Below are 18,240 nucleotides of genomic sequence, written 5' to 3'. Positions count from 1 at the left end.
TATGAACATTAAATATGTATGTCAACAAACCTTAGGCGATTTGCACGAGAAGAATTCGTTGAGGTACGCGGGGGGATCTCTTTGGCCAATATTATTAACCGTGACGAGGTTGAAAACGAATGGAGAACTTTGTGCAAGTCAGTGGGCATCTTACATCATTTTGATGCTATATGATTGACTTGCAATATGAAAACCTTTAAGATTAGAGATGTTTTCTGCCTTCAGAAGATTATTCATTCACAATAAACTAAAGCAGAGAAATGCCCTTATTCATTACTCCAGTTCTATTGCATTACATTGAACCACTGGACGTCCTCTTCAGCCTTGTGAGGAAAACTCCCAGACGCTTCTCAAATGCTCTGTCTAAACGCGAATACCGCTGGCACACTGTACAGTTTCAGGAAATATTTGGAACAACACTTTTATATAAGCGATAAATAATTTTCAAATACAAAATATACACTTACTGTATGCAGTTTAGGAAAGTTGCACTCGACTAGACCAACCTAGACCACACTTCATCCCCTCCAATTTTCGCTTCAAATGTCTGCAATGGAGCATAAATGGGGAGGAAGTTTCCTACCTTGGCTGGGGGCTGTGCAACTTTCTAAACTGCGTATTTGAAATATTGTTTATCCCTGATGTGAAAGTTATGTATTGCAAGCGAGGATTATTACAGTTTCTTAACGTTAAAACAGCGTCGGTATTGTAGTTAATTTATCCAGCTGTGGTCCATACATTCAAATGAGAACTCATGGGTATACTCGCCTTGGGTTTTCGAGAGTTATTGTAGGCCTAGAGGCGATTCCTCATATAAAATGCTACTTGCACAGGCTGAAAGCAGTTCATGGTGCATCCACATAGAAATTGATTTCCAGGCCTAGATCTTTGATTGGGTCATGTTCTGATTTACTGTTCACATTTATTGCATCTTTTACAGAGTTCCAATACATATGAGGTGTATTCCATAAGCATTTTCCTGTGAGATGGTAAGAACCTTATCCTTTCTCCTCTCAGTTGTGCTAACACTTCCTGGTTACCTTTGTACCATGTGACCATAACCCCAATGTGAGAATTCCCCTAGTGTACAAAACAAGTGAAAACATCCCTAGACAGACAACATATACACAACACATGAAATGAGCACATAAGAAGGCCAAAATGGCTCCTATACCACCATGGCAGACTCATCTATAACCTGCATAGGCTCATTCGTGCATGGTTGGAGGAATCTTCAAATTGGTTTAGAGCAGGTGTGTCACATGTACTGATGACCCATCGACTCTATGATCTCTCTCTCTCTATCGCAGGGCATTTATGGAACCAAGCAAAAAGTCAAAGGGAAGATCTCAATTCCATACCTCCTAACGTTCTCTCTCCTCATCTCCTTCTGGAAGACCTTCTTCTCCGATGCGTTTGAGAAGGAGACGAGGAAAGAGGAGAAAGGATGCCAGGAGTATGCAATTGAAATCTTCCAAAAGGCCCTTTACGTGGGGAACGTGACGTAAAGCACCACGCTGTATACTGGGATCGTGGACCTTCCCTATCCCAGTCTGCTGTTCTCACATGCTTCAAGAGGGTCACCATTGTTCTTGTTTCCAAGAAAGCTAAGGTAACTGAGCTAAACAACTATCGCCCCGTAGCACTCACTTCCGTCATCATGAAGTGCTTTGAGAGACTAGTCAAGGATCATATCACCTCCACCCTACCTGACACCCTAGACCCACTCCAATTTGTTTACCGCCCCAATAGGTCCACAGACAACGCAATTGCAATCACACTGCCCTAAACCATCTGGACAAGAGGAATACCTATGTAAGAATGCTGTTCATCAATTACAGCTCAGCATTTAACATCATAGTACCCTCCAAACTCGTCATTAAGCTCGAGACCCTGGGTCTCGACCCCGCCCTGTGCAACTGGGTCCTGAACTTTCTGACGGGCCGCCCCCAGGTGGTGAAGGAAGGAAACAACATCTCCACCCCGCTGATCCTCAACACTGGGGCCCCACAAGGGTGCGTTCTCAGCCCTCTCCTGTACTCCCTGTTCACCCATGATTGCGTGGCCAGGCACGCCTCCAACTCAATCATCAAGTTTGCAGACGACACTACAGTGGTAGGCTTGATTACCAACAACGACGAGACGGCTTACAGGGAGGAGGTGAGGGCCCTTGGAGTGTGGTGTCAGGAAAATAACCTCACACTCAACGTCAACAAAACAAAGTAGATGATCGTGGACTTCAGGAAACAGCAGAGGGAGCACCCCCCTATCCACATCGACGGGACAGTAGTGGAGAAGGTGGAAAGTTTTAAGTTCCTCGGCGTACACATCACGGACAAACTGAAATGGTCCACCCACACAGACAGCGTGGTGAAGAAGGCGCAACAACGCCTCTTCAACCTCAGGAGGCTGAAGAAATTTGGCTTGTCACCAAAAACACTCACAAACTTTTACAGATGCACAATTGAGAGCATCCTGTCAGGCTGTATCACCGCCTGGTACGGCAACTGCTCCGCCCACAACCGTAAGGCTCTCCAGAGGGTAGTAAGGGCTGCACAACGCATCACCGGGTGCAAACTACCTGCCCTCCAGGACACCTACACCACCCGATGTCACAGGAAGGCCAAAAAGATCATCAAGGACAGCAACCACCCGAGCCACTGCCTGTTCACCCCGATATCATCCAGAAGGCGAGGTCAGTACAGATGCATCAAAGCTGGAACCGAGAGACTGAAAAACAACTTCTATCTCACGGCCATCAGACTGTTAAACAGCCATCACTAACATTGAGTGGCTGCTGCCAACATACTGACTCAAATCTCTAACCACTTTAATAATTAAAAATTGGATGTGTATAAGGTAGTTGTTGTGAAATTGTTAGATTACTTGTTAGATATTACGGCACGGTCGGAAGTAGAAGCACAAGCATTTTGCTACACTCGCATTAACATCTGCTAACCATGTGTATGTGACCAATACAATTTTATTTTATTTGAGACACAGAAATAAAACAGCTTGCTTGGTCCCTTCCCGTCATGGCCCACATCCTCCTCTTTGATTGGGTCATATTCTGATTTATTGTTCACATTTATTGCATCTTTTACAGAGTTCCTCCTCCTCACTATCCTCAGGTGGCTGCTGTAATAAGGAAGGGGGACCTTGCTTCGAATCTCTTTATCTGAGAAGTGAGGGAAATGTTTTTTTGTCATGTCCAAGGTCTCTCCTAGTCTTGTTCTCAGAAAGGCTCTACACATGCAGAAAGATGACCTTCGAATACAGTATGTCTGTCTGTCAGTCAGTCAAAGATTCTTATACAAAGGACCTTTATCATTTATCTAATCGCTTTCTCCTACATTTGACCTCATATAAACCAGCCTTCCTTGGAATTACTAATTCAATTGCTGGTAGACTGTTAAACAGTTACTTGAATGAATCCCTCTTGTTGTTTCTTTAGCAACGTTAACATTCTCAAAATGGGATGTAATTCAACATACTATGTTCAATTTGGCATGGCCCTGTACAATGGAGAGTATTTCATACTATACATGTTTTTGCCTGCCATAGTCTCCCAACAGAGATATTTCACATGGTGAATATATTCTCTTCTCCCCAGATAGTAAACCAACCAGCATCATTCTGGCCAACCTTAGCCTCAGACTTCTGTTCAAGCTTATTAAGTAGACAGTCCATCTGTACTTGCCATAAACTGTAAGACCATTTGTGTTCCATTCCCCATCCCAAAAGGTTCTCTTGTACCGCCATCGGCCCCCTTCAATTTATTCTTTACAAACTCATGAGAGGGGAGAAACCAACAGACAGACAACCATGGCTCAAACTGCTGTGGGCAGTGAACAGACTGCGAGTGTGACCGGTGCATATGTGTTTGTATGTGAGAAAGAGCCATATTGCTTCCCCCTTTTCACCGTGGATTATGTAATGGCGGAGGCCTACAAGTGACCATATGTCAGGAAGTGTGCAGACGGCCTGGGATGACTATGACCATTATCAACATTCGGCCTTCCTCTCCCGTTCATCATTCAGGTAGACTCCTTTAAAGCCTGGAGTGGGACGACACACACATTCTTTCATTCTAAGGGGCTTGATAGCTTTGTGTGAATTTGCTAGGGACAAAAAAATATGACAACAAACAGCCATATGTTCCCTGTGTGAGGAATAGAGGAACAGCATTTGAGGGTTTTGTACCGGTCCGTTTTTTTTATCCTTTACCTTTTTTCTCTCCAGTCTGGATATTATAACAATTATCAATGTTCAAGGCACCCCCCCCCATCCTCTCCTCCACTCCTGCTTCCTCCTCTCCTCTTCTCGTCCACCCCATCGGAGGTGTGTGTTGTGAAGTGTGTGTGGGTCCTTGAAGCAGCGAGCAGCACACAGCAGGACAAAGGCAGGTCCATGTGTTGAAATGCGACCCACGGGATGGGACGCATTATCCCTGCGCACTTCACCAGCAGGGTCCCAGGGCTCGAGCTGGCTCGTGGCCCTTTGTCTCCAAACAGATGGAAACGGGCAGAGAGGCGAAGAGGAGAGGAGGAGGAGAGACATGGGAAGAGATGAATGGAAACGGGGAAGGGGGGGGGAGCGAGTCAGTCTGTTCTCATTAACTCTGGGTATTGAAGGCGTCGCGGCCCTCACAATGCGTCAGCAGCCCTGGATGGTCCCGCTCTCATTCAGACTCACGCTCCTACCATCTGTACACTGGACATGTCATAAGGTGTGTGTGCAATGCATTCATTATACAAAACTACACGTCCCAATCTGGCACGTTAATATGCCATATTCATGAGCTTTAATTTGTTTACGATTTGTTTTCCAATCATTGTGTCTTTGACGTTTCCAGCTTTAAAAGGATAAACAATACTTTGATTATTTCTGACCACAAATAATGCTTTTTCAGTCCTGGTGGTGCATTTGAGGCCTTCGAAATAGAAACGTTCAATATAAAATGACATGGAGGATAGAAAAACTGAAAAAACTCATAGATGTATCTCAATAGATTTTTTTGCTTTTTCCCGCACACATGCTCAGACCAATAAAAGAGGAGCACAACCATTTGTCACATTTTGATGGTTCAGCAGGCAAACTATATTCAAAACAAGCAATACAAATAATGTGTCACACACTGAATGAAATTGCAGTGAGAATCTCTCATTTAGGTAAAAAATGATTTGGAGAATCCAAGTCAGCCCAAATAACATCCTTGTTGATGTGTGTTCATGTGTGTGTGTGTGTGTTTGCGTGTGCTTGTGTGTGTGTGTGTGGTCTCATAAGCTGCATCTCTTTTCACTTCGTCTTCATTTTACATGCCTTCATTTCTCTTTTTTCTTTTTACCAAAATCCCTAAACTCATAAACTGTGTGTCTTCGGGGAGGGATCCATCCATCTTCCGAACACTAAATGTAATGATCTCATGGGCCCACCTTGCATGCTCAATAGAGACCATCTGCACGCGACGCTTACCTTCATGAATAAAAGTAAAATCTGATGGTGGGTGCTGTGACTCCCCACACGCGTGCCTAGTTAAATGTCTCGCACATCCATAGAACTGTCTAATCAGATTCGCTGCTTTCACACAAAATGATTGATTGGTGAGGGGTCTCTTTAGTCAACTTATGCTGTCCTATTTAATGAATGAATGCTGACTTGAGAAAATCAAGAAAATGTTGTTTGCAAACTTGCAATGATAATAAATTGCCAATATAGTTTGTTCTTGTTGCTGTTAGCCGGTGTTTAGAATTAGTTAAAGATGGCCGGTAGGACTTTTTTTTAATGCAAAAATATTGCAAAATATGACACAAAATGGTTCACATGTTGATTATCAAAGTATAAAACTAAAGTAAAACAAACTATTCTAAAGGTCATGCTATTTATCTATCCTTGCCAACATAAAACATTATCTCAAACCCCAATATATATTAAAAACAACAACATAAGGTGGTCTCAGCATCCCAAAGGCAATTCACAAAGGCACCTTCTTTGGAAAGGAACAGCTTGTGCAGCGCTGCACGTTATACTGTAATGAAACTGTACTACTCTTATATGGCCAGAGCGGGGCGCACTAACCTTAAAATCTGACAAAACCCAATGCTCAATTTAATGTTCTGTTATAATGAGGTATTCAGGCTATTGACCAAACATGTCATATAGTCTCAGGAATCGACCTTGACTAATATGCGGCAGGTAGCCTAGTAGTTAAGAGCTTTGGCCCAATAACTGAAAGGTTGCTGGTTTGAATCTCAGAACCAACTAGGTGAAAAATCTGTCTGTACTCTTGAGCAAGGCACTTAACCCTAATTTCTCCAGTAAGTTGCTCTGGATAAGACTGTCTGCTAAATGATGTAACTGTGTGACGAGTGAGTTTTAGAAGCATATTGGTCGTCTTATGCCTTCTTGTTTTCACCTCATGTTTCTATCAACATACAGATAAATAACCTCGATGATCCACTTTTATCAACCTCACCATTCATTGAACCTTAGAATAACATTATGTACTTGCTAGTAACGGATAGTTATTTGGCCAGTTAACCTCCTTTCCCCAGCCTCTGTGTTTGCCTGGCCCTCAGTGGGGAGGGACAGAAAGGAAGGATCAGGGGGTCATGTCCCGGTCATGACCTTTATTCTCTGCTGAGGGGAGGAGGTATTTTTTTGAGGTGGGGGCCTGAAGAGGCCACAATACACATGTCATCACATGATGTCATCTCCTTGCTCAGCAGCTTTGTTGCGTTAGATTTGATTTATATTTGTATTATAAATGGATAATACACTAAACACTTTTGGAACAGTTCCTAGTATTTCCTGTTCCACGCATCTGGTTGGCGGAGAGGTGAAATAGTTGAGAATCGATTGGTCTTCAGAGCAGACTCCTTGCCAATGAGGCGCTCTGAGGGTATTTTGCAGACTGACACATCATTGACATCATCTGACCTTGACTAGCATAGAGGCTCTGGAGGTCTGAGGGAAGAAAAAAACCCACATTATTTACATTCCCCTTTAAGAGCCAGCTCTAAGGCTTCACTGAGCTCATTGTTGTCTTTCACTGACTGGAACCAAGCACCCTACTATTTCTCTCTAAGGTCCGATGGACTGCACTGATAAAACATGATGCTAATCACTCACCTGCTTTGTTCATGTTGCAATGAGATAAACCATGATGGTACTCAAGCAAGAGGATGTCACTTTATATTACAGGATACATTTCATTATTATAGGAATCGATATAATGGGATAAGCCTCGTGAATGCACCGCCCACAACCACAGGGATCTCCAGAGGGTGGTGAGGTCTGCACAACGCATCACCGGGGACAAACTACCTGCCCTCCAGGACACCTACAGCACTCTATGTCACAGGAAGGCCAAAAAAGATAATCTAGGACAACAACCACCCGAGCCACTGCCTGTTCACCCCCGCTATCATCCAGAAGGTGAGGTCACTACAGGTGCATCAAAGCTGGGACTGAGAGACTGAAAAACAGCTTCTATCTCAAGGCCATCAGACTGTTAAACAGCCATCACTAGCACAGAGAGGCTGCTGCCTACATACAGACTTGAAATCATTGGCCACTTTAAGAAATGGTACACTAATCACTTTAATAATGCCACTTAAATAATGTTTACATATCTTTCGTTACTCATCTCATATGTATATACTGTATTCTATACTATTTATTGCATCTTAGCCTCTGTCATTGCTCATCCATATAATTAGATTTAAATATTGTTATTCCATTCCTTTACTTAGAGTAGTGCGTATTAGCTATCTGTTGTGGAATTGTTTGATATTACTTGTTAGATATTGCTGCACTGTCGGGACTAGATGCACAAGCATTTCGCTACACTCGCAATAACTGCCAACCATGTGTATGTGACCAATACAATTTGGTTTGAATGTTCATATTCGGACTAATAAATTACAGTTAGGCTACGCTAAATGCGTACATGACTTATAAGAATGCAATGCATGGAATGTGCACTTCACTGAAAACATCCAGCGGAGACAGGAGGGTTAATGTTGTTTTACTTTGCCTGGTTTCCATGGCACCAAACCCTAAGCTATTTTCACTCTCCTGTCACTTGTCCCACTTCAGCCATTTGTGACATGTCCCCCTAACAGAGCCTAGCTGCCGGTGTTTCTGACACTCACTGGAGGTGTTATATGTTTGGTCAGCGCAAAACACAACTTTGAAATGTGGGTGTGAACTGGACTCTGAATCAGAAATGAATTACAAACACCTGTAGCCTACCTGTCAGACAAGTAAAGGAGATTTTCCCAAGTCATTTGGTCCTGCGGTTTTATCCTATTTGACTATATTTGCATTGTACAAGTCTACTGTAATCACTTGACAGTTCACACTTCACAGCCGTCACCATTCCCCCCTAGCGCACTATTCTCGCACTACACATTTCCCTTTCTCTCATCATGTAAGTGCTGCCCCCTGTACAACGGCTTGAACCCGGGCTGGTCCCTGACTGTACCGTGTGCTCGAAGGGAGAACTATTTCATTTACATTTCTGGATGAAATCTCTTCTCGGAATGGTTTACCTCCAGTGAAGGTGAGTAGCCGTGCGCGAACCAGTCGGAATTCCAACGTCTGCATCCCACGTTGAGTTGTTCGCTGTATTTTATGAGTGCGATTGAGCCCGATGTAAATTGGGAGTTTGGTTGGCTTGTTCCTGCTTCATGTAAGCTACACTACTACTTATTTTTCTTCGGTGAAAATTAGTTTTTTTTGTTTTACAGGTAGACAGGCCTACATTGTATTTCAACAGTACAACCTACGAGTAACCGTTTGTTTTTTCTAATACGCTACATGAGCTGTAGGCTGCATGTGGAGAGAAAATGTGATTTAGAATTCCCTCAACCCAAAGGACTGCAGTCAGTCAACGTAGGGTGCAAAGTTAACCCGTTAAAGTCATGTAGAGCAGGACTTCATGTTTTCTAAAGCGTTACAAATAGAATGACAATAGTCGCTTGTTGTTCCATTCGATCGCTTCAATAATAACCTAACTCTAAAGTCTCAAACAAATCTTAGGACTTAACTTTGAACCACTTTCTGCACACGGTTGACCGAATTCGTTTGTAGTTCAGTCTGGTTATCTTGTTACCATCAGCGACAGCGTTGCGTCTCCAGAAACAATGGTTCATTGATATCATTCACTCGCGTGCCGACAGTTTCGTTTCGTAAATGTTTATCCATAAACATTAGCTTGCTCTTTAGTGTTTGAATATTTTAGTTATCGAACCAACTGTCTGGGCAGGGCTCAGGAGGCCTTACAGAGACCAGGGAGTTTCCTATGGAAGTCTGCCATTTGGGTTACAGGTAGGGTCGGGCAGAGAAACAGCTGTATAGCTTCACTACAGTCTGATTATGCTGTTGTATGAAAATGACAGTCCAAATCCGAAAACTAGCACTTTGCATTAGGTAGAGTAGGGAATAAATGAGTAGGATTCACATGATTTTCCTTCACCACATGCTTGGTGTCAGCCAGGCTGTAGTATAGGTGTAACAATGTAATCTAAAGTGCTACCTGAACCTTATGGACTGTCAGTGTTTTGTATTCTGAATGTAGTCTGGACGTTTTTCTCGCCAACGAGGTAGGGTTTTGTTGGAACATTGTTCAAGACAATGTTGTTAAAACCTAATACATTTTATAATAATCCAACATTTCATTTGGGCGTTCTAAACTACGCTGAACTTGGAATATGTAACATAGTGATGCCATTGAGTGTCACCCAGACCAGAAAATCCCAAAACATACAATAGACCGGTATGGTAATTCAGCTGGACAGCCTGTGAAGGACCATAGTAGATGGTATTCCTCTGTGTTGAATAAACAAACCAACACATTTACTCAGTGTTTAAGATGACTTCATAATAATAATTTGCAGACTGTGTGAAGACGATGTAGCTAACCTACCTACATTCTCTAGCTGTTCAGATGGAATTGACTCCGATATACAGCTCTATTGAAACTCCACGGCTATGAGCATTGTACAGACCAGCAGTCTCGCTCCCCCTCCCCCAGTTGCAGTAAGGAACCAGGATGGATGGTTGGTGGTCGTGCTTAGGAAACGCTGAACAATGAAACTCCCTTTGTGTTGTTCAACATGACTGACACGTCTCTGACGAGAGAACACACTCAATAGTGAAAACGTCAATATCTCCCTGTCGAAATGTGATTGTCGGTCGTTTCCTTGTGCGATTTGAACATGGCCTCCTCCTGCAGCTCTCTCCATTCTGGTAGGCTGAATGGCTTCAGTTTGTGTGTCTCTTCACATTTGCAAAGAGAATATTTTAAAGGTGATGACATGATAACTGTCAAAAGCTCCTAGTGTGAGTGATCATCAACATGGATGGGGGAGGGATACTGCCCCTGTGAGAGCTTTAGGTGTAGTATTGTGGTCTTTGTGTCGGTGATCAAGAGAGATGTGATTGCAAACCAGGTGGGAATTGCTTGAAGGAGTAATCACAGATCAAGTGCCTCTGCTCAGCTACAGAAGTATAGAGAGACAGCTGCATCCTGGGAAAAAGTCCAAGAGGATATCTTTCGCCATAATCTTAGATAATGTGTGACATACTAAGTACATACATCAGCAAGAAGGTGGTTCTTCATCTTAATTTAATCCAGTATGTTTGGAAGCCAAAGTACTGCAACACACACAGTAACACTGCTGCAACATTACAGTAACACCTTGGATTCTAGCTCTTTCATTACGCAGTGCTTTCTCCTCTTTTTGAGCTTATTTTATATAGCGAAATCCCAGCTTAATTGTTATGCTCCTCATGCACTATGAGAGCTGTCTCTTTTGGCTCTAAGGCTGTGTTTAGACAGGCAGCCCAGAACAGATCTTTTTCAGAGCTGATCTGATTGGTCGAAAGACCAATTAGGGGGGGAAAAAGATCAGAATAGAGCAGCCTGTCTGAACTCAGCCTTAATAACCTGTGGTGTCTGCATCTCTTGTGAGTCCCAAAATGGCACCCTCTTCCCTTTTATAGTGCAGTACTTTTGACCAGGGCCCATAGGACGCTGTATTCCCTATATAGCACACTACTTTTGACCAGAGCCGTATGCGCCCTGGTCAAAGTTAGTGCACTATAAAGGGAATAGGGTTCCATTTGGGCCTCTGTTTCTCTGAATCTCTGACACTAATGAATGGCCGGTGGAGAGGGTGACATTCTGGAATGTTGATATAATTAATGGGTTCATTTGCTCCATGGACAGCATCTCGATCACCATGTGATTCCGAGGAACACATTTAGTCGCTGACTCGTGTTTCTTCCCTCGGTCGTACCCCCCCCCCGGGCATCTCAGATGAATTATGTTACCTTAATAAGTCGTCATCTCTCCCGTGTTCAGCTTGTCTTTCATTACGCTTGTGTTAGCTTGGATTTAATAGAGTCCAAGTAGATTTTACAGTGAGAAGTATGATTGGATGTGTGTGTACAGTATGTGTGCAGGTATGCGTGTGCATGCATACTCGATGAATATTGTTTCATGTGAAAAAAAACAGGGCAGGAAGTGCGTGTCTCGTCGGGAGCTGCTTGTACAAACGTCAGTGTTGTCATTTTGTCCTCCAGTGATTGGAACGCTCCTCTCTGTATCTCAGCTAAAGGTCTTAGTTCCTCACATCCGCACCACCACAACACAGCTGTTTGCCTCTGATACGTATGGCCTAGCTGGAAAACCAGGCCAGTGCAACGCCTGATCTATTCACTCTGTCAGAGGAGATGGGTTACAGACTATCTTTGGCTAATGAAGGTCAGACATATCATTGGCTGCTAATGATGATGAGCTTTTAATAGGCCCTTTGTTTATGTTGTGGTGAGGTGTGGGAGGGGCTCTGTTGGGCACATGGCACAGCTGTACTTCCTGGTCACAGGCTAGCACAGGATATGGCTTCAGTCAGGGCTCCCCTTTGTTCCTGAATACCTTCCCCAGTTGGCAGAGCCTTGTGCTTAGACTCGGTCACTAGAGAGAATTAAGCTATCCTTTTGGGAAAGTACAGTAGCCGAGTTTGTCTCTTCCCCAGTTTGGAGAGAGTTCCCATCTCCTATTAAAGGCTGTGAGTAGTGAAGGATCTGTAAATTAGGCTGTCATATACAGTGGGATTAGATTACTGTCTTTGGAGCCCGAAGCTTGGTCGTCTTCTAATTCCAACCAATCACTGTCGCTGTGGAAACCATGAATGAAGAAACAACCTTTTACGTAAAGAAGAAAAAGGCAATACAAATGTTAGTTTTTTTCACAAGGAATGAACTACAGGACCTCACCTTATTGTTCCTGTGTTGGTCTGTTGTCGTTTTGTTTGCTCTGTTATCAAGAGACTGTTACTACAAGCTGCTCTGGGGGAAGAAGGATGTGTTGGATGTGCTGTGGGGGGTCTTGAGGATCTGTCTGGGTTTGGTTAGCAGGCACTTGATGCGGCTTTGTTTATGCGCGTGCTGGTTAGATGGTTGTTTTCTTGTATCTTTGCGTTGATGGTGTGCTGCCGCATGTTTGTGATCCTGTGCGTTTCACTCATGGGTGTTTACACTCCCGCAGTTCCTCAAGCATGAATCCCACAGAGTCACACCTGTGTGTGTGTGTGTGTGTGTCTCTACCCTGCAGATCAGTCCCCATGCCTCTCTCTCCCGGCTCTATGAGGGTGTGGTCCTTCATAGTGAGAGGATGTTTATCCAGTGTAAAAAAGAAAAGAGCGACTAAATGGAGGAAGATAAACAAGGAGGCTCTCATTGGCAGGCTCTGGGCCGCTGCCAGCTTGTCCCGCCATAGACCTAATCAGAGGCAGGCAAACGCTGCTGGCTTCGGCTGCCGCGGATAACCTGATGGCTTCCCTAAGTAGTGTGTGGGGAGGGGTGGCACAGCGGCTTCAGCTTTAGTGCTGAACGGCCACTGGCACCACTCTTAAGTAAAGACCAGGGACCAGATTAGTGTTTCCCTTATAGATCTGTTGAATACAGCCTTCAAAGCTGCCTTCAGTCACCAAAATCTTCAATTGAAACCCATTTCGGCCAAATTCGTTGACATAAAGCAGCTTAGCTGGGCTGTTGGGCAGGTGGTGACTGGCAAGGTGGTTGTGGTATTCTCTCTCTGACCCCCATCCTGACAGGGACCCGACCACCATCTATTTAACCCTGTTAATCCCTGTTTCATCCCTCGTTCTTAAAAGGATTAGCACAGGAGATGGAAATACCTCTGTGATGCTCTCTGTAGAACCAGCCTTATTTACTCTGGCCTCTGTCTGGCCTCTGTCTGGCCTCTGTCTGGCCTCTGTCTGGCCTCTGTCTGGCCTCTGTCTGGCCTCTGTCTGGCCTCTGTCTGGCCTCTGTCTGCTCCTGTAGCAGTATCTGTAGTCCTCAACCAAGGCCCTCTGCCATATCCTAGCCACAGCGTCTGTAGCCCTGCCTTACCCTGGCCAGAGTGTCTGTAATCTTGCATTACCCTGGCCAGAGTGTGTGTAGTCTGTCTGTAGCCCTGCCTTACCCTGGCCAGAGTGTCTGTAATCTTGCATTACCCTGGCCAGAGTGTGTGTAGTCTGTCTGTAGCCCTGCCTTACCCTGGCCAGAGTGTCTGTAATCTTGCATTATCCTGGCCAGAGTGTGTGTGATCTTGCATGATCCTGGCCAGAGTGTGTGTAGTCTGTCTGTAGCCCTGCTTTACTCTGGCCAGAGTCTGGATTGTCCTGCCTGGTCTTTTGACCAATCACATCAGATATTTTAGTGGCTCTCTGATTGGTTAATTAGTAAAAAAAAAGATCAGAATTGTGCTACCTGTCTAAAAGCAGCCTTTCTGTCTCTCACACCAGAGCTATTTTGCTTGCCTAACTGGCACAGTGACTGGGCTGGCAGCTGGCTCTTCAGTAGAATAAAACGGCTTTAGAGAGGTTTGTTATCATGTTGTTCAGTATTCCCTCCGATGATTCAGATGTTTAAAAGCACACACAGACACACACACACTATATGGGTCATTGTTTACATTCACCCCAACGGCCACTAGTTTCTAGTATTTCTATAGTTTTACCTTCTCAGTGGCAGTTAAGATGGCACGGGGCAGTATCTTGGATGATCAGCTCTTTTCAATGAAACGACTGGAACAAATGTGGTTATGAAAGCAGCAGGATGAAAACAAGGAGTGCCCCAAGGGAGAGTTCGAGCCCCGCTCTACTTCCCATGGCTTCCGTTGTGACTGCTGCGGTAGTTAATGTGTGCACAAGTGTGCTTTGCTTGTGTAATCGGTGTGAAATGGCTAGCTAGTTAGCGGGGTGCACGCTAATAGAGTTTCAGTCGTCACTGGCACTGAGACCACGAAGTAGTTGTTTCCGCAGCTTTTGTGGAGTGATGGGTAACGATGCTTCCAGGGAGGCAGTTGTTGATGTGTGCAGAGGGTCCCTGGTTCAAGCCCAGGTAGGGACAAGGAGAGGGACGGAAGAAAAACTGTGTTTGAATGAGCACGCATACTGCTGACTCCAAACACGTCAGGACAGCAGGACGTGACTGTGGTGGAGACGGAGAGTGGTGACTGTAGTCCTCTGGTTAATTTCACAACAGATCTGGGTCAGTTAGAGTGGACTTCCTCTGCTGCAAGGGGTCATGGGAGGTGGCATGCTTTAAGTGTACGGCCCAGTGAGTGTGCTCGTTTCTGGGATATGTTTGTAAATTAAACAATGTTCAACTTAACCTCTCTCCTTCAGCTCCTTGTTTACATTGAAGAGTTCACTAGGGATTTTGGCCCAATACAAGCAGCTGTATACCACAGGAGGCTGCTGAGGGGAGGTCAGCTCATAATAATGGCTGGAATGGAGTAAATGGAATGACATCAAACACGTGGAAACCATGTGTTTTAATGTGTTTGATACCATTCCACTCATTCTGCTCCAGTCATTACCACAAGCCCGTCCTCCCCAATTAAGGTGCCACCAACCTCCTGTGCTGGATACATTATTTATCACCTGTGTTACAATACAAAATATGTTATCACTTAGTCAACGCTCCTTTCTGAAATGCTACATTTTCATTGAATTCTTCTTTAAATGTGATTGGATGGTTCTAGGTCAAAATCGAATCCTTAGCGTTAGAGAATGAATGATGTTGGTGTTGTTGAGAAATGTACTTTGCAAACTTGGGTTTATCAGTTCTTCTGCCATATTATTGCATTGTGAGTTTATGTCACGCGCTCCGTTCACCTTCCTGTCCCGTTACCTCCGGCTGTTAGAGGCTCTGTCTGGATGAGGTCCCATTTCTGATGCCACAGAGAACCAACCCCTCACCTCCCTATATGCCCTCAGCCGTGATGGTTTACCTGCTGTGTGTGTGTGTGTGTGTGTGTGTGTGTGTGTGTGTGTGTGTGTGTACGCCCGTCCCCAGCTCTCCCTGCCCCGAAGGAGTGTACGCCACAACTCACTTGTCTCTCTGTTTCCCCATGCATTGTTACTCAGCCATGTGCGTAATCGTAATCTCGTTATTTCACTATGTCTGTTTCTACTCTTTCCTTTTCACTCTGTTCACTCCCCTCTGTTCCCTCTTATCTTTAGTCATTTAACAACTGTTAAATCATATCCTCCTGTATATGTAGTCAATTCAAATCAAGGGCACCCAATAAACGCTCTTATCAGACCTGCATCTCCTAGTGGATGCTGTAAAGTCTTTAGCCAGGCCTGGGAGTAGAACTAATGGTATGGACTTTTTTTTGTTCTGCCTTTTGATATTGAAATCCACTTGATGTTTGAGTTCTGGTCCTCCTCTGCATCCACACAGGTTTTTAGCATTTTTCTGGGAGATTGATCCTCTTGGGAAAGAATGTTTCCAAGATTATAGACTTAAACACAGAATATAGGCCTGAAGCTATATTCAATATTTTACGGTATCTGTTTGTGTGGTGTTGAGTTGGTTGTCTCAATTCCCCTCTGAAAGCTTCTTGGTTTAATAATGTGATAGTGTTTGGTTGTTTCACCTGGAGCACTTTGTCTGTGTGATGATGTCACGCTAGTGGAATGGAAGAGAGGAGAAGCTTCCTCGCCTCGCTGCTGGAGCTGGTCACTGCCAGATTTCCCTCTGGGCTCTCATTGATAAGGCTGGAGTGTGGTGGTGGAGGAGGGAGGGGGGGGACCAAGATAGGCGAGGGCAGTGGGGGGACCGGGGTAGGCGAGGGCAGTGGGGGAACCGGGGTAGGCGAGGGCAGTGGGGGGACCGGGGTAGGCGAGGGCAGTGGGGGGACCGGGGTAGGCGAGGGCAGTGGGGGAACCGGGGTAGGCGAGGGCAGTGGGGGGACCGGGGTAGGCGAGGGCAGTGGGGGGACCGGGGTAGGCGAGGGCAGTGGGGGGACAGGGGTAGGCGAGGGCAGTGGGGGGACCGGGGTAGGCGTGGGGAGACCAGGGTAGGAGAGGGCAGTGGGGGTACCGGGGTAGGCGTGGGGAGACCAGGGTAGGAGAGGGCAGTGGGGGTACCGGGGTAGGCGTGGGGAGACCAGGGTAGGAGAGGGCAGTGGGGGGACCGGGGTAGGTGTGGGGAGACCAGGGTAGGAGAGGGCAGTGGGGGGACCGGGGTAGGGGTGGGGAGACCAGGGTAGGTGAGGGCAGTGGGGGGACCGGGGTAGGCGTGGGGAGACCAGGGTAGGAGAGGGCAGTGGGGGGACCGGGGTAGGCGTGGGGAGACCAGGGTAGGAGAGGGCAGTGGGGGGACCGGGGTAGGCGTGGGGAGACCGGGGTAGGAGAGGGCAGTGGGGGGCCCGGGGTAGGCGTGGGGAGACCGGGGTAGGAGAGGGCAGTGGGGGGACCGGGGTAGGCGTGGGGAGAACAGGGTAGGCGAGGGCAGTGGGGGGACAGGGGTAGGCGAGGGCAGTGGGGGGACCGGGGTAGGCGTGGGGAGACCAGGTTAGGAGAGGGCAGTGGGGGGACCGGGGTAGGCGTGGGGAGACCGGGGTAGGCGTGGGGATGCCGGGGTAGGCGAGGGCAGTGGGGAGACCGGGGTAGTCGAGGGCAGTGGGGAGACCGGGGTAGTCGAGGGCAGTGGGGAGACCGGGGTAGGTGAGGGGAGACCAGGGTAGGAGAGGGCAGTGGGGGGACCGGGGTAGGAAAGGGCAGTGGGGAGACCGGGGTAGGTGCGGGGAGACCGGGGTAGAGGAGGGCAGTGGGGGACCGGGGTAGGCCAGGGCAGTGGGGAGACCGGGGTAGGTGAGGGGAGACCGGGGTAGGTGAGGGGAGACCGGGGTAGGCGAGGGGAGACCGGGGTAGGTAGGGGAGACCGGGGTAGGTGAGGGGAGACCGGGGTAGGTGAGGGGAGACCGGGGTAGGCGAGGGGAGACCGGGGTAGGCGAGGGGAGACCAGGGTAGGAGAGGGCAGTGGGGAGACCGGGGTAGGAGAGGGCAGTGGGGGGACCGGGGTAGGCGAGGGCAGTGGGGAGACCGGGGTAGTCGAGGGCAGTGGGGAGACCGGTGTAGGTGAGGGGAGACCAGGGTAGGAGAGGGCAGTGGGGGGACCGGGGTAGGAGAGGGCAGTGGGGAGACCGGGTAGGTGAGGGGAGACCGGGGTAGAGGAGGGCAGTGGGGAGACCGGGGTAGGCGGGGGCAGTGGGGAGACCGGGGTAGGTGAGGGGAGACCGGGGTAGGTGAGGGGAGACCGGGGTAGGTGAGGGGACGCCGGGGTAATTGAGGGGAGACCCGGGTTGGCGAGGGGAGACTGGGGTAGGAGAGGGCAGTGGGGAGACCGGGGTAGGCGAGGGCAGTGGGGAGACCGGGGTAGGCGAGGGCAGTGGGGTTTTGCTCTCCATCCGACTATTGTTTTGTTGAAGCTCCAAACGTAGACCTGCATCTTCTGCACAACATTCCAATTCAGTCTCTCTTCTCATAGGCCAGTCTGTCTGTGGAAAGGTCTATTCTTCAAGGGAGGGATTCATAGCTAGGTCTGCTGCTGTTCTGTTGTTTGTGGCTGTGCTTAGTGCTTAAACTCTATGTGAACTACTGTAGGTTTGAGTTGCCAAGGAGGTTAGAAGAGCCTTTCACAATTTACCTTTTATATTAGAATCAACTGAAAATAGTCTGATGGTTTCAAGGCTCTCCTGTGTCAAGCTTCAATTGGTGTGTGTGTGGGAGGAATCGCACAATCTTCATTAAAATAATGATTTCCCCAGCCTGCCTAATGGGAATTGTAGAAAATGCTCCTTCAATGAAGCGGTTGTGTTTTTCTCATATTTATCTCCTGGAATGTTCATTCCAGAGAAAAAGGCAAAGT

The 18,240-nt window shown here is 46.8% G+C and overlaps 2 protein-coding genes across 3 annotated transcripts in view; one reads left to right on the top strand and one right to left on the bottom strand.

Moving 5' to 3' along the window:
• Positions 1–8,281: 8,281 nt before the first annotated feature.
• The window catches only part of LOC106575319 (vang-like protein 1), a 55,695-nt gene continuing 45,736 nt past the window's right edge, over positions 8,282–18,240 (top strand). For both annotated transcript variants that reach the window (XM_014151785.2, XM_014151782.2), the window contains exon 1: positions 8,282–8,566. The gene's annotated coding sequence lies outside the window, so the exon portion shown is untranslated. The remainder of the gene's footprint in view (positions 8,567–18,240) is intronic.
• On the bottom strand, positions 15,992–17,779 carry LOC106575337 (vegetative cell wall protein gp1-like). Its single transcript, XM_014151820.2, has one exon. It carries the CDS (start codon positions 17,777–17,779, stop codon positions 15,992–15,994), a length of 1,788 nt encoding a protein of 595 aa, XP_014007295.2.

This window comes from Salmo salar, chromosome ssa17 (assembly GCF_905237065.1).
Source record: "Salmo salar chromosome ssa17, Ssal_v3.1, whole genome shotgun sequence".
Taxonomy (NCBI): domain Eukaryota; kingdom Metazoa; phylum Chordata; class Actinopteri; order Salmoniformes; family Salmonidae; genus Salmo; species Salmo salar.
This window is presented reverse-complemented; position numbering and strand designations above follow the sequence as displayed.

Bases quoted from the DNA above. Each gene is read 5' to 3' on its own strand.
- LOC106575337 (XM_014151820.2), bottom strand. From the start codon at position 17,779: ATGGAGAGCAAAACCCCACTGCCCTCGCCTACCCCGGTCTCCCCACTG.